This window comes from Oxyura jamaicensis, chromosome 11 (genome assembly GCF_011077185.1).
Source record: "Oxyura jamaicensis isolate SHBP4307 breed ruddy duck chromosome 11, BPBGC_Ojam_1.0, whole genome shotgun sequence".
Taxonomy (NCBI): domain Eukaryota; kingdom Metazoa; phylum Chordata; class Aves; order Anseriformes; family Anatidae; genus Oxyura; species Oxyura jamaicensis.
The window spans coordinates 13,501,439-13,515,369 of record NC_048903.1 but is presented as its reverse complement, the minus strand read 5'-3'; the positions used below and the strand labels follow the sequence as shown (position 1 = coordinate 13,515,369).

The 13,931-nt window shown below is 35.0% G+C and overlaps 1 protein-coding gene across 2 annotated transcripts in view; it reads right to left on the bottom strand.

Annotated features, from left to right (window-relative positions):
- CDH8 (cadherin 8) overlaps positions 1-13,931 on the bottom strand; it is a 146,201-nt gene that overhangs the window by 69,101 nt on the left and 63,169 nt on the right. For both annotated transcript variants that reach the window (XR_004753759.1, XM_035336570.1), the window contains exon 6: positions 7,643-7,762. Coding sequence is in view for 1 of the 2 variants with exons in the window: in XM_035336570.1 (XP_035192461.1) it covers positions 7,643-7,762 (120 nt within the window). In the remaining variant the exon portion in view is untranslated. The remainder of the gene's footprint in view (positions 1-7,642; positions 7,763-13,931) is intronic.

Sequence of the window (13,931 nt, the reverse complement as noted above, 5' to 3'; positions counted from 1 at the left end):
GTTCCACTATTTTTAAATTCAATTTACCCTTCATATAAATCATAATCTTTTTAATAAAAATTATTCCCATTCCTTACTAAGTTTTAATGCCTCTAGGACTTTTATTCTAGCAAGACAGGAAAAATAGCTGTAGTCTCTATCTAAGTTGGCTAACTTTATAGAAAAATTAACAATTACAGGAGTATCTGAACTACATTCAAATGTAGACGTATTTCAAATCAAAGCCATTAGCCACAGTAAAAATAATCTCTAGGTAAGGAAATGAATGCTGTGTTATATAATTACATGTGGAGTGATTGTATGCCATTTTTTTATTTTTAAGAGAGAAGCTAACAGTGTGCCTATTTTATTACCATGTTTATTTTTTAAAATTATATGGGGAAGACGGCACTATCTGCCTCTCTGTTAAACAAAGAGATGAATGTCGAATATTGTTCTGTTAAATCTCTATAGTTTCTTGTGTAACCTACAATCTATTATATCTACTTTTTCAGCCCATATTACTTCCATTTACATAGTTTTTCAGTTCTTGCTTTCATTTTGAAGTAGACCTTGCAAATTTGCCTTTGTGCATAAATGAACACTACCTGTCTTTCACTAGATATATTTTTCTTGAAGAATATCATGATCAGATAACACCTATTATAATACTACCATTTCAATTCAGATGAACTTGTATCTGGGTTTTACAGTAAGGAAAAAAATGCTTTTATCTCATAGCAGAGACTTACCAGCCATTCCCTTTTCTCTGGGAACAAGTTTTCACTGGAATATGAAAGGGTCACCCTCTCACCAACTGAGAATGAATGTAGTAAACAAACATTTTGCACTGCATTTATGAACCTGTTTCCTTATGATTTTATGTGTCATGACCCTATAATACTTATAATTCTACCAAACACTTCAGAAAAAGTAGCTTTGGACTCTTATTCAGATATATTCCAAATGTAGCTGTGTAGTTCAAATTCCTCTCTTCTAATTCAGTCTCTGGAAGCACAACATTATTTAGATATGTATCCCCAGTTCTTCTACTCAGCATGAGAAAAGTTGTTGCTCTATCTCACTAGCTTTCTAAAATGATGGAGGTAGTGCTCTGAAATGCAAGAAATAAATGTGGTATCACCTTTTTTGTTAATACTACTATTACTAGATAAACTCTAGAAACAGAAATCACTTTTTTTTTTTTTAAATGCTAGTCTGTCTTGATCTTAAGTGAATCATCTTTACCAACTACAGATTGTCATAACTGCTTTCAAACCTCTACACAATGATTTTATACTTCTTTATTAATCAGAAAACGCAGCTTTTGCCACTGCTGCAGGACCCAGTCCTACATACCTTATCCATAATGGTTGCACTTTACACTTCTAAGGAAAAAGCAAGAACTGACCCTCGGGTCTGCTATACTAGCGGTTTGTTAGTACAACACTCTCTCCTAATGGGCTGTCACCAAGACAACTCAGAATCACCAATGATTCTCTGTACAAACACCTTACCACAACTCCTAAGGTTGTACAGTATACTTAGTACACAATGGCAAAAAAAAAAAAAAAAAGGTTCATACTAGTTTGAAAATATACTCTATTTTCAGCATTGCACCTAAGCACATCAGGGACTGTACAGACCGAGCTGAAGGTGCTGTAACCAAGTGCTAGTGACTGAGCACAAACTCCAGAAATTCAGTTTGTGCTGGAGCTGATTCTGCTACACTGGGAACAATACTGCTATCAGGGCTACAAACCTATCTTCAGTCTGCTACTGCACACACCTGCCTTCTTGCCTGGGAAATGAGTTCATACACCTTATTTGCTAAGACAGAACAACAGAACAACATCTATCCATCTTGTTTCATGCCTCTTACAATTATTTCAGTTTCCAAGATAAGTTAACTGTAACTGAATCTGTAGTAATTGGCAGGAATATCACAGCAGCACTGGTTAATAAAATGAGTTAGAAAGCTGTAGTTCAATCCAGGCTGTGACTAATGTTGAACAGGTTCCTTCTCTATGCCAATCCCACCAGGGTTTAAATCTAAACTATTCAGAAACTGAACTATTTAGAAAGGGTCTGTTGAACATGAGTTAGTTCTGTTCTTAGAAGCTCATTACTTTCCCTTGCAGTTGAATGTTATTTCCTGTATCAAAACTGTTTTCCCATCTCTCTCTCATTTGAAAATGCTACCTTGTCATTTTATCATGAGTAATTACAGAAACAGTCCCTGTGCCTCTCTTTTATTAACACCTTTCAAATATTTGTACAATGATTTCATATCCTCCTCTAATCACCTCTTATCCAGTTTATACAAATTAAGTTCAATCAATCTTTCATTCTAAGTCATATTCTTCAGTCTTTCCCCCCTTAGTTACACTGCTTTGAACTTTCTTCAGTGTCTCAGTAGTCTTTTTTTATGACAATGTGTCTCACCAGTACTACATACAATATTCTGGGGGCAGCTTGTGCTATTATTGTTGCCCAGCATTATTAATAGCTTTAACATTAATGGACTTTAACAACTTGGTAGAAGAGTGAGTGTATATCATCACAAAAATGTTTGTAACTCAATAGTTGCTGTCACTTACCCTCATTACCTTACTGATTTTTATTTTGCTGGATTGTATTTTAAGGTCTAGAGGGAGGAAGGCAATAAAGACTGTAAATAAAAATAGAAGATTCAGACCTGACTTCAGCTGAATGCCATTCTCAGTAGTCTCAGGCCCCTACTCTTTCATGTTCTCAATTTCAGAGCCACACAGTGTCTCAGGTTCAACACTGTGTTCCAGAGAGTGCCACATACTGAATCATTAAAAGCTCTGTTGGTTACAGCATGTGGACTTTCACCCGGAAGTTAAAGGTAGGCATTGAAAATGAATCAAATATTCACCCTCCAAAGAAATATCCACAGGCTGTTAGGAGAGGCTTTAGTTTTCTAGGCCTCCTTATTCTTCTGTTTTCATCTCAGCTTTACTGACTTGAAATTTGGCCATTATACCAAGTGACCATAACCAAGACGGCAGCATTTAAAAGCTCTTCTTTTTCATATATTGCAAGGGTTTATGCTTGAGTAATGCAATGCATTTTCCAGTGCAGTAGGGCATTTGGTATAATTCGCCTTGTTCATATATTTCAAGTGTGTGTAGGAGTGACGTTATTTAAGTTCATGTGAAATGTAAATAAATGAGACGCACGTGAAAATGTATTTTCTTTGCCATTCCTATATTGTAGAACACCATGTCACTTCATATTATATTCCATTATGATAATCTTCTTTTAAAGCTGATAGTCATGATTTAATACCTTCAAAAAAGCTTAAAAGTGAGAGGTGTACTTTAGCTGCTTCTAGCAGTCTTAAAGAAGGCCCTCCCCCAGCAGTTTGACTGTCAGTATTTGGATTACAGGAGAATATATACAACTTGTATAATGCTATAAATAACAGAAATTATGATGTCAGTTTTAGCAAATCTCACGTCAGTTACTCAAATATAATGAGTTATGGACTATACTGAACATTGGGAGTTCTGTTACTAATCTGATGCCATCACATGGTAAGTTTAGCCTTTCATAGAAAATCTGATTCTGTTATCTTTGGAATGTATTATTTATGTTGCTCTCTATCAAATGAACCTATGGTCATATTAAAATTCACCTATGAAAAGGGAAAAAATATTCAGAACAGAGCACGCCATCAAAAAAGCATTTACCCTAAGCCATATTCAGAATACTGAATGAAAAATAACTTCTGAATTACCTCCTTTCATGTGTCTATAACTCGTATAGAAGAATTTGCAAACTAGAACTGCAGTAGTATATGTATTTTTCATCTAAGGTAATGGAAAACTATTGTTTTATAGGTCACTTAGCAGAACTTTTTCCTGTGCACCCAGTATTATACAATTATTTCAATAAGAAGGTCGAGAGTAATGTCACTTTCAACCAAGAGTGTAATTCCAGTAACGATTGCACCTAGTTAACGTCAAGTTAGGAAGAAATAAAAAGAAGAAGAGTAAGAAACTGCTTCCTTGGATTTGGCCTCAGGTGTAACAGCCCTTTCTACCACAGGCATGAAGGACACCATAGGAATCTTACACCTCTGTTCCCTTGTTTTGATGATACTCGGAGTACTTCGGAAGGCACGATTTGGATTATTCCTGATGGTAAGCTCTCACTGTACCATTAAAACAAAGCAGTGACATAACACAATCTTTACTCTGAGTCAGCAAATGAACAAAATTATAGGCAGCATCTTTGGCTGCTTTGGTAGCAAATTTGGTGGTTGCACAAGATCTAAATATAGTCTTGATTTCTACTACACAAATCTAATAAAAGGCCAGTCACCTAGAAAAATAGTTGATAAGCTCTAAGTAGCTGTGCTTCAATGCTTGAAACACTCCCCTGAATGAAGGAAAATATTTACATTCTTCAGTAGATCATGTTAACATAGTCTGTTTCTTAACATAATGATTCCATTCTGGGGAAAACACAATTCTAGACATAGTATCTGTGATCAGAATCAATTCTGTTTCAAATATATTGGAAAGATTTTCCACTTACCAAAGCTGCTAATAAAAAGTAAGCCCAGTGAAAATGTAACTAGAGACAAGCATACAAAAACAAAAACAAAACAAAACAACAACAACAAAACAGCTAACATGCTTGGAGGGTCACCTTCAGGTTTGTTTTATTTTGGACATGATACTAATCTACCTAACTCTTTCGCTCCAATTTCTACACTTTCATCATAGTACCAAAAATCCTACCGCATGGAAATTTTAACTGGGTACCTGTGTACTACAAACAGATGTGTAATGGGTTTTCCTGGACAAGCTTCTATGAGAAAAATACATTGGATAAATGTAAAGAAACAATCAAACATTTAAATACTTTCTGTTTGCTTTGGAAATTTTCTTTTTTGTTAAAATGCACCTTCTACTCTATATGCCCATGGTAACAGCAATATTGTCCAAATTACAGAGAGACTAAACTAGTGTGCATGTCTTATGCACCACTACCTCTAAAAGGTGAAATATTCAGTGCCACAAGCTACTGCAAAATTGTAGCTATCTTAGCATAATACTATCGTCATTTTGAGACTGCATGTAACAAACCATAAAACTCTCTCTGGTATGTAATAAACATTATCATACCCTTGCTCTGAAATTTTTGTATTACCAAGAAATGTGCTGCGTACTTACTTCTGTTTTTCTGAAATCAATACTTCTCCTCAGAAGAAGAACCACAAAAGGCTGCTGCCTTATAGAGCTGTCTTTTTCACATGCACAGTATTTGTCTGCAGTTACTACAGGGATAGCTGCCTCTGGTTTGCTTAATGACTAGATTTTTATGTATGTTTGTTGCTTATATATTCTAGATAACATACATAGACAGCTGGAGGCCTTTCTATATTTTGACATTTAATATTGCTAGTAGATTACTTTTTCTCTAAGTGAACAAAGACATCACAAATTATGCACATTTTAAAACATTAAGCACTACAATGTATAAACCCATGGAATACCATAGATACAGCCACATACTCTCCAGATTTAACTAACTATCCTTTAGCTAGATGCAGGCATAGCACTGTTGTTACACTGCAGATGAAGACTATTACACATACATGGCAAAGACAGACAGGAGGGCCTTAGTACATAAACTCATTCAGTTGTAATGATTTAGAGATGAATGTAATTGATGCCCTACATAGATCTAGAAAAACAGGGAATCAGAAACCATTTATTCATTCAGAAGCAGCTCCATAATACGAAGCCACTTACCCAGGAACTGTGGCAAAGCCACAGTTGAATTCTTTATGATTAAATTCCCTTTAGAAACTAACATGTCATTTTCATGGTAACTGAACTGCTACTGAAAGGAATATTTATAACTGGAAATGAAGGTAGGAGGGGGAATTTAATGCAACTGAAACAGGAGAAAAATCATGATTTTCAGGTTCACCAAAAAGCTTTGGAGTTTTCTCAGGCTTTCATGATAATGGAAATCACTTTCCTAGGTGATGAATGGTTATTTCATTGGATTAAGCATAACGTTTTAATGCCATACAAACAATAAACCTGAGTCAAATTAAACAATTTTTTAAGTCTGGAATAATTTCTTTCAGGCTATTTCATGTGAAAGAACTGGAAAATCTTCTGTGTAGCTGGAGAATATACTCAATCTCAGCTGATGGGAACAGGTGAGCACTTAATGAACTTTCCCTTAAAGAAAGGGAGAAAGAGCCTATAGCTAATCTTCCTCTAACTGAGACAGCTACTACAAATCATTCATGCACAAAATAATTTGTAATACAACAGAAAACAAAATAATGTATTTTTAAACTTGATGGTCAGGGATCTGTTCAGAGTTTTATTTCCATGTGACTTTTGACAAATCAGTCAGCATAAACTAAGGTGCTTCACTGATAACACCCCCTTGGCATACTTATTTTGAAATATACAGGTTTTTTTCACTGTACCGGAAAAGTTATTTGTAGCACTGTATGCTACATTCACCATAAAATAAAATACTGAATTACATTCCAGAGATTGTTTTCATACTCAGGACAGTTTTTCTTGAACCAGAAGAAAAAATTGTAATAGATGAATCCCATTTATTGATCTACACTATTTATGTCAAGTCCCTGCAAGCTGGGGCATTTCCAGGAAAAGAAAATTATTTTTGCCATTCAATCTCACTAAAAAGAATTTTAAAAGCTTCCAGACTTTAAAGAGTCTAACAGTTTTCTGTTGTTCAGAAAGCTTTGCACATTTGATCTATCAAAAACATCCTTTAATAATTCTCCTAGCACTCACTTCATAATCTTGTTAATCAGCACAAGTACAGGAATTTACTCCTTTATGGTGGCATAAATTCAGGTGATTTTTTTGTATGTTATAAAATTAGTTATAGTTTTCTTCTCCTTAGGAGATCACAGCTGCTTGACTTACAGTGATTAAAATCTACATCAAGTAACAGGTGAAAGAACATAAGAAATAACGCCAAATCATTTTAAAAAAACACTTCTCAGAGAAATAAATGCATTTTCTCTAAGTGTGACATATGTATAGCAAACAGGAGGAAATGGATTTATTGGCACTTCTTTCAGATGACTCGCTCAAGATTTTAAAACCACAGAGAAATAAAGTCATCCTAAATGCACACTAATAAAACTTCATACCAAAACTCAGTATCATGTTGTTTCTTTCCTTGATTCATCCAGTCAGGAAAAAAAGTATCATTTTTAAAATGAAAACACACAATATACTCACTGAAATTCCCAAGCTAAACTGTACTTTCTTTAACTGGAAATACTATAGTCTCATACTGAAAATTACATTATGTTCATTAAATTCCTCAGGCTAAGACTTCCAGTCCCTAACCAGTTATAAGTCACACAAAACTTCCACTGCCTTCAGTTGTGCTTCAGTAACTTCTGTAATATTAGTGTTACCGTTACTTGCATTACCTTTAATACAGATTTTTCTTTGTCTTTTTACATGTTCAGACTCTGATGGGATACGTGTGAGATGTATTACAACTCAGTAATGCTGACAGACACCTTCTTATGTTCCCTGTTTAAGTTTATTATACCAAACATTTAAGGGGCACAGCGTAAATATAACCCAGGTGTTCATATTCAGTTACCTACCTGTATGTGGTTCAATAGAAAAGTAAGGCTGTCCTTCCAGAATGCTATAAACCAGCTTGGCACTATTTCCATAAACTGGATCATCTGCATCTGTAGCTGTTACTTTAGTAACAAAGGTGCCTAAATAGAAAGAATATATAATATTAACACTCTTCCTATAAATTTACATAACTTATTCAAAAATAATTAGGAACAAAAAATCATTTATTTGAAACTCTGAAGAAATTTGTGAGGTATAGTAGCACACAAAGAAAATAACAAAGAAAATACACAGTAATAACCTACAACAGTATTTGTGGAAAACAAACAAAACATTTTCCTTTACGATGTTATATGCCAGCAGACAGAATTTCTGGGTAAAGGAAAACCCTTTTTAGAACCTGTATCATTTACTGTTTCTTTGTAGAATGCATTTAAAGCTACCTGATAGATCTGTGTAGACTTCAAGCATTTGCAAAGGAATCATATCAAACGGTTATGAAATACAAGGTTAATAACACAATATAATATGTTGCATTTAAGATTTGCAAAGTCACATTTGAAAGAACCTTGCCAAGTTACAGTGACCGCATGGAAAAGCAATAACAAAAAGGATTCTTTTTTCTTCTCTTGGCTTTCAGCCATAACAATGGTTTGATGTCGCCACAGTGACAGTGTCAGGACAACTTCTATTGTCTCTGAAATGAGTGCCTGCCAATGAGGGGTCCATTGCCTAGTCAGAGTTATAAACTCTATACTCTATCCAAAAAAAAAAATGGTAGAAAATTTTAAAGAAATTGCCCTCTTTGTTCTTAGGCAACATAACATTATGCAATTAGCAAAACTGAATGAAATTCAGTAGGTTCTGATAAACTTTCTGCAGAGACCTTTTTTTTTTTTTTTTTTTTTGGATGACTTAAAAAATGCAATGATGACATTAATTAGGCTAGCAATAAAGAAAATATCTAGAGAGGGTGAGAGTAGGAGAGGGCTGAATTACATTTCTCATGTTTAAAAGGAAAAGAATTATAGCACCCACCAAAATGCTCCCCCTTTCTAGATGTGCCAATAAAATTAGCCTCTTCTTCCTTCTCACACTTTGTGCTGCTGAATCCAAGTTACACCTCACTTGAAGAAAGGAACAATAAATTAGATGCCATCCCATATGTGATGCTGAATACGAATGTAGAAGTCAGTGCTTTCTTCAGCTGGATTCAAGCTGAAACAGCAGGTGATGTACTAGGTTTCTGTGGGAGTGGCAGCTATTATCAATTTTTTGTTTTGCAACCTACCAAGACAGAAGATGTTCATGCAGAACATCATACAATGGGACAAGGCTGGAATAAGATAAGGCTCATTCACAGAACAGTGAACATTTTTTGTTAGTGTGTTTTATCTAGTGGCTGCTCTGTTTTGTTTCCATGATCTTTTCTATACACAAAGGAAAATAAAGAAGCGAAACTGTTGACTTCTTTGAGATTGTGTTTGATTTGCCTAGCTGGCTCTCATTTCAAAGGACTTCAGAAATAATTACATTGCTTGTTTAGAAAGATTTGATATATAACATCTATTCTTTTCTTATTTCACTAGAGAATTCCTGAAGACTTTTAGAGATATTTATTTCAAGATTTCAAAATTTAAATGGGTATGCTGATTCTTTGATAAACACATCCTTTATCCCAAGTGTTCATTAGACATTAAAGTTGAATACGCCTTAATAAAACAGGCAATCAGTGTCTAGCATTGCTTCCAATCCTGATGCTCTGCTCTCAAGACTTTTTTCTTGTGATAGAAAATAATTTAATCACTTACTGCGGCACCAAGCTTATCTGAAATTTATACATACACAAAAACACATACGTAACAGTCAGTATTGCCATCCACTGTTTGTATACACAAAAGGAGGAAAAAATAGCACGCCCTTCTTTCTGTTTTCCAGGTCACTTGAAGTGTGACTGTAATCTTTTCTAATAAAACTAATGAATAGAAGGGAAAAATAAAATAGCTCTCCCAGATCCTAGAATCAATTTCTTATACTCTTAGTCTCTCACCCTCTGTACTTCATTTCCAACCATCATAGACAGTTCAGAGGTCTCTGAAATTCACTAATTTGCTCCCAACAATCTTATTGATGAAAATCGTTTATAAAAGATGTAAGCAATCATGAAGCAGAAATTAAAGAAATTACTTCCACTACTGAAATTAGATAGTTAAGCTTTTACATAGCTTAAATTTTATCACCTTTAATTTCATTTTTTTTTTGTTTTATGCTATAACTCAAGTCTTCTGCAGGTGTGAAACATGCCACATCAATATGTTCACACTGGCAATAATAAGTATATAAAGGAGCAAACTTAGTCCCATCTGCAGCTGCAGAGGATGTCGCTGCCTCAGTGCTGCTCTGGTTCCACCGCAAGATGCCAAGGGTCCAGAAGAAATAGTAACCTGTGCCACTCCCCTGATGGACAGAACCCATTTCAGCTAAGCTACTGGAGAACTGACAAAATCCTGAGGGTGCAAAATACTGCAGAAAAAAGAAACTCACAGACACCATGGCTATTACTGAGGCAACCTCCATAATGCGGCAGAACTCTCCAAGCTTTGGAATAGAGCTTTGGATTATCAATATTTAAGCAGGATTTTACTGCACTAGAGACACTGTAGTTATAAACCGCATGTACATAAATATTTTTTACACGCATAATATGCTTAAAGTTTTAAAGATAAAAATTTAGCATTCAAAAAGCAGTAACAATCCAGGAAAGAGCATTTATGTAGTAAATGCTCTTTGAAAGATAATGTTCTGGGTTCAACCCAGCAAATAAAGAGCTAAGGTTTCTGTTTCTGTTTAATTTTGACTGCATTTGGCTTCTGTTTGTTTCTTCATCAATGCTACAACAAACAACAAACTCATTTAACTAGAGACTATAAATTTGAAATGGTGCCATTTTTACAAGAAAGCCACTATTATAGTCCAAGTCACTGTTGCCCTAATTACAATAATATACCAGTCTTATATAATCTGGTCCAACAACATAATTACTGTTTCTTTTTTTTTTTTCTTTTTGCACTTAATATTGCCTTCTGTAAAACAAACACATTTTTTAGATAGATGAGGCAAATTTTAAGAAGTTCAGTTAAAAACTTTCTGCATTTTCTTCTGAGGTACACTTTTGCAATGCTAATGACCCTGTGATTAAATATGGACTGCAAAGAGATTCAACAGATTTTAATTAATGAATATTTCTAATGCAATTTAGCCATTAACCATTGCTGTTTTACTCTGTTAGTGTCAGATTTCAGTTTCTCTTTGCAACAGGCTAGCAATGAGAGCCACAATTAACAACAAAGGTATTTTTATATGGTTAGGTAAGAAAGCCTGTGTTTGCTGGCAAACTAAGATTAAAAGCCTTCATAAAAATAAGATGTGTGTGCTCAGCTAGTGCTCTTCCGTTGTTTCGGCTGTGTTTTTATGTGCAAGTCAGGGTACAGATTCTGCACATTAGTCAGAAAGAAAAATGCATATGCTGCCACAGGGAGTAGGAAAGCAAAGATTTTTTGGTATGGCAGTGAAATGTGTGTACTGAAAAGAAATCAAACTTGTATGTTTAGGGGATGTAACACATAGTCAGTGACAAAAATTTACATGAATCCATATTCAATGAAGCAACCATTTTGTTGAAAGATTGCAATAGCTGGTAAAAATAAAAAATGTGACCATGATGCAAGTTTGTGGGACTATGTTTTCTCATTTTCCCTAGGACTTCTGTTTTCTTTGCTTTTCTGTGGTCCATTTTAGTCTCCTTCACTCTTTCTTTCCTTCCCACATCTTGACAGGCTGAAATCTCCATTTCATTTAGGAGATCTGATTACAAATCTGACAGGACATTAAGAGTATATTTGCATGAAAAAGACCTACCATTATTTACCAACTGTTTTGTTTTTCTAAGAGGATCACTGTGCTTCAAAATCTCTAGCTAGATTTTGAGTTTGGCTGATAGCAGCCATGCAGTCAGAAGTGGTCAAAGCAAAGCATTGTTTGTATTCAGCAGGTCAGATAAGCATTCTTTCCAAAATGAAGCCTTTTCTTCACTGTCCTTCTTTGCTATAATCTCACAGGTAGCATGACAGTTGTTGTCATGGTAACTATTTTTTATTGAATAAAACTGCAATAATCTCATAAAAACCTGTATAACTTCTTGACATGTAAATTATTACTGCCTCATTATTACTGCCTCAAAGCTGGAGAAAGTTATTCTTATTTGTTTTTCACTGTGGCTGATTTTTTTAAATACTGAAACAGTTTTAAGCTTCATCATCCTATATTCTGCATGAGGACATTTCTTAAACACAAAATCTATTAATTAGAAACTTCAGTAGCCAAATAAGCAAAATGCATATGGAATAGAAACCTGTTTAATGCACTTTAGAACTTGTTAACATATGCAAAATACACACACACATAATATTATGACTGGTATTTTAAATTGCATAGCTTGATGTGTATGCAGGTATATATTTGAAGCACAGAGTGTAAACATATGTATATGTGGATATGTTGTATGAGTGTTTTAGGGGTCTTTTGCAGATCATATGTTATTTCAGTACTTCGTCATGTATCAGTCCTTCAGTGTGCTTATATTATTATTAGAAGCTATTTCATTTCAAAGCTCTAAAGGCCCAATACATGGATCTGACCTCACAATGCAAGTACTCTCCCCAAAGATTCTGTGAGCCAAGTACCAGGAAAGACAAACGCAGACAACTGAAGAGAGATGAGAAGATGGCAAGAGGCTGGAAATCATGCCGGGAAGCAATGTCGTCAGCACACAGTGGTGCTGCTCTCTGACCTCCTGCTCTGAGCTTACCCACGGTGCCTACAGGACACGGGCATCACGGAAGAATTTTAAGGATTGCTCTGAGAAAAAATGACAGAGGCCTTGTGTGGGCTTTTCAGGAGATCTTCCCACACTTAAAAGAACGTGTGTGAAAAATAGAAAGGTGTTTGCTTTTCAAGTGTCCAGTGGACACCTTGCAGTGATGGAAACTTAATGGAGGAGGAAGAGGCACCCTGAGCATTGGTAACAAGTAGAGTTATGGGCCAGAATTGTCCACTAACAAAAAATGGGCAACATAAGTTTGACATGCTCGAGAGAAAGGAAGCAAGGATCTGTTCTGTTCTATCTACAGTAGAATACTGTACACATCCACTCCTAGAGGGAGAAACAAGAAGGAAAATTTGTGTAGTTACAGGTGTAATACTGATATGTGTGTGATGAGAACCATATAAATACACAGATAGATACGAGAATTCACTTAATCTTCTGCAAAGAGGAAAACAACAACAAAAGCTTCCTTACAATGAGAAATTGTACAAGGAGGAATAGCTCCCCAAGGGAAATAACAGAATCCTCCTCACTGAAGAGTTCACTTTATTGCACAGGATGCTAGATAATGTATTCTAAGGGAAAACCCTAGAAAGACAGGAAGATTAACTAATAGGGTAATTTGTCTTTCCCGGCTGTAATTTATTTGACTCTAAGTAGTGAAATACTGTGATGCTGTCATGATCTTGTTTATGATGATTAAGGTAAAGGAGGAGGAAAAGAGCTTTATTCATACTATTCACTTTAGGCTTAACTGGCTAAATTAGAGCAGAAGCCTACAGCAATGAGGTATCTGTCCAAGGGACAAAGAAAGAACTGCTCTTTCTTTCTTGGTTGACCAGAAAGAAATCCAAATTACATTAGCAAGCTAAAGTAAATGCCTAAATTTGAGTTGTATGACTACTCTCATACATACATACACAAAATAGGTCATACCAACCTTCCAGGAACTTCAGTCAAGTAAGTTCTCACACCAACATGCAAGTGCAAATCTTGCAGGACTTTTCATTTACATTATTTTCCCTATATACAAACCTATGTGCACTTATATAAAAGTATGCATTTTCTGAAATAGACTGCATTTGATATATTTCATGATAAATTAAAAACTAATCTAAAAGATTCAAGTAACAAAGTATTGTTTTACCTTTTTTTAATATATATATATATAAACACTAGTATGTAAATCACAGAAAGAGAGATTTGTGAACTGAGTACACTACAGACCTACAGAAAATGGCAGATACTGCCCAAAAGAAGAGAGAGACTAAAACATAAGTTTTAACACTTCACCAATCTGGCCTAAAGAAGGGAACTGAAAGAATCAAACAGAGCAGCTTGGTCAACAGCAGGAAATAACCATTATGACAAAGTACGAAATACCACGCAGGAGAATGCAAGAAACTTTCCACTAGGGAAACTTT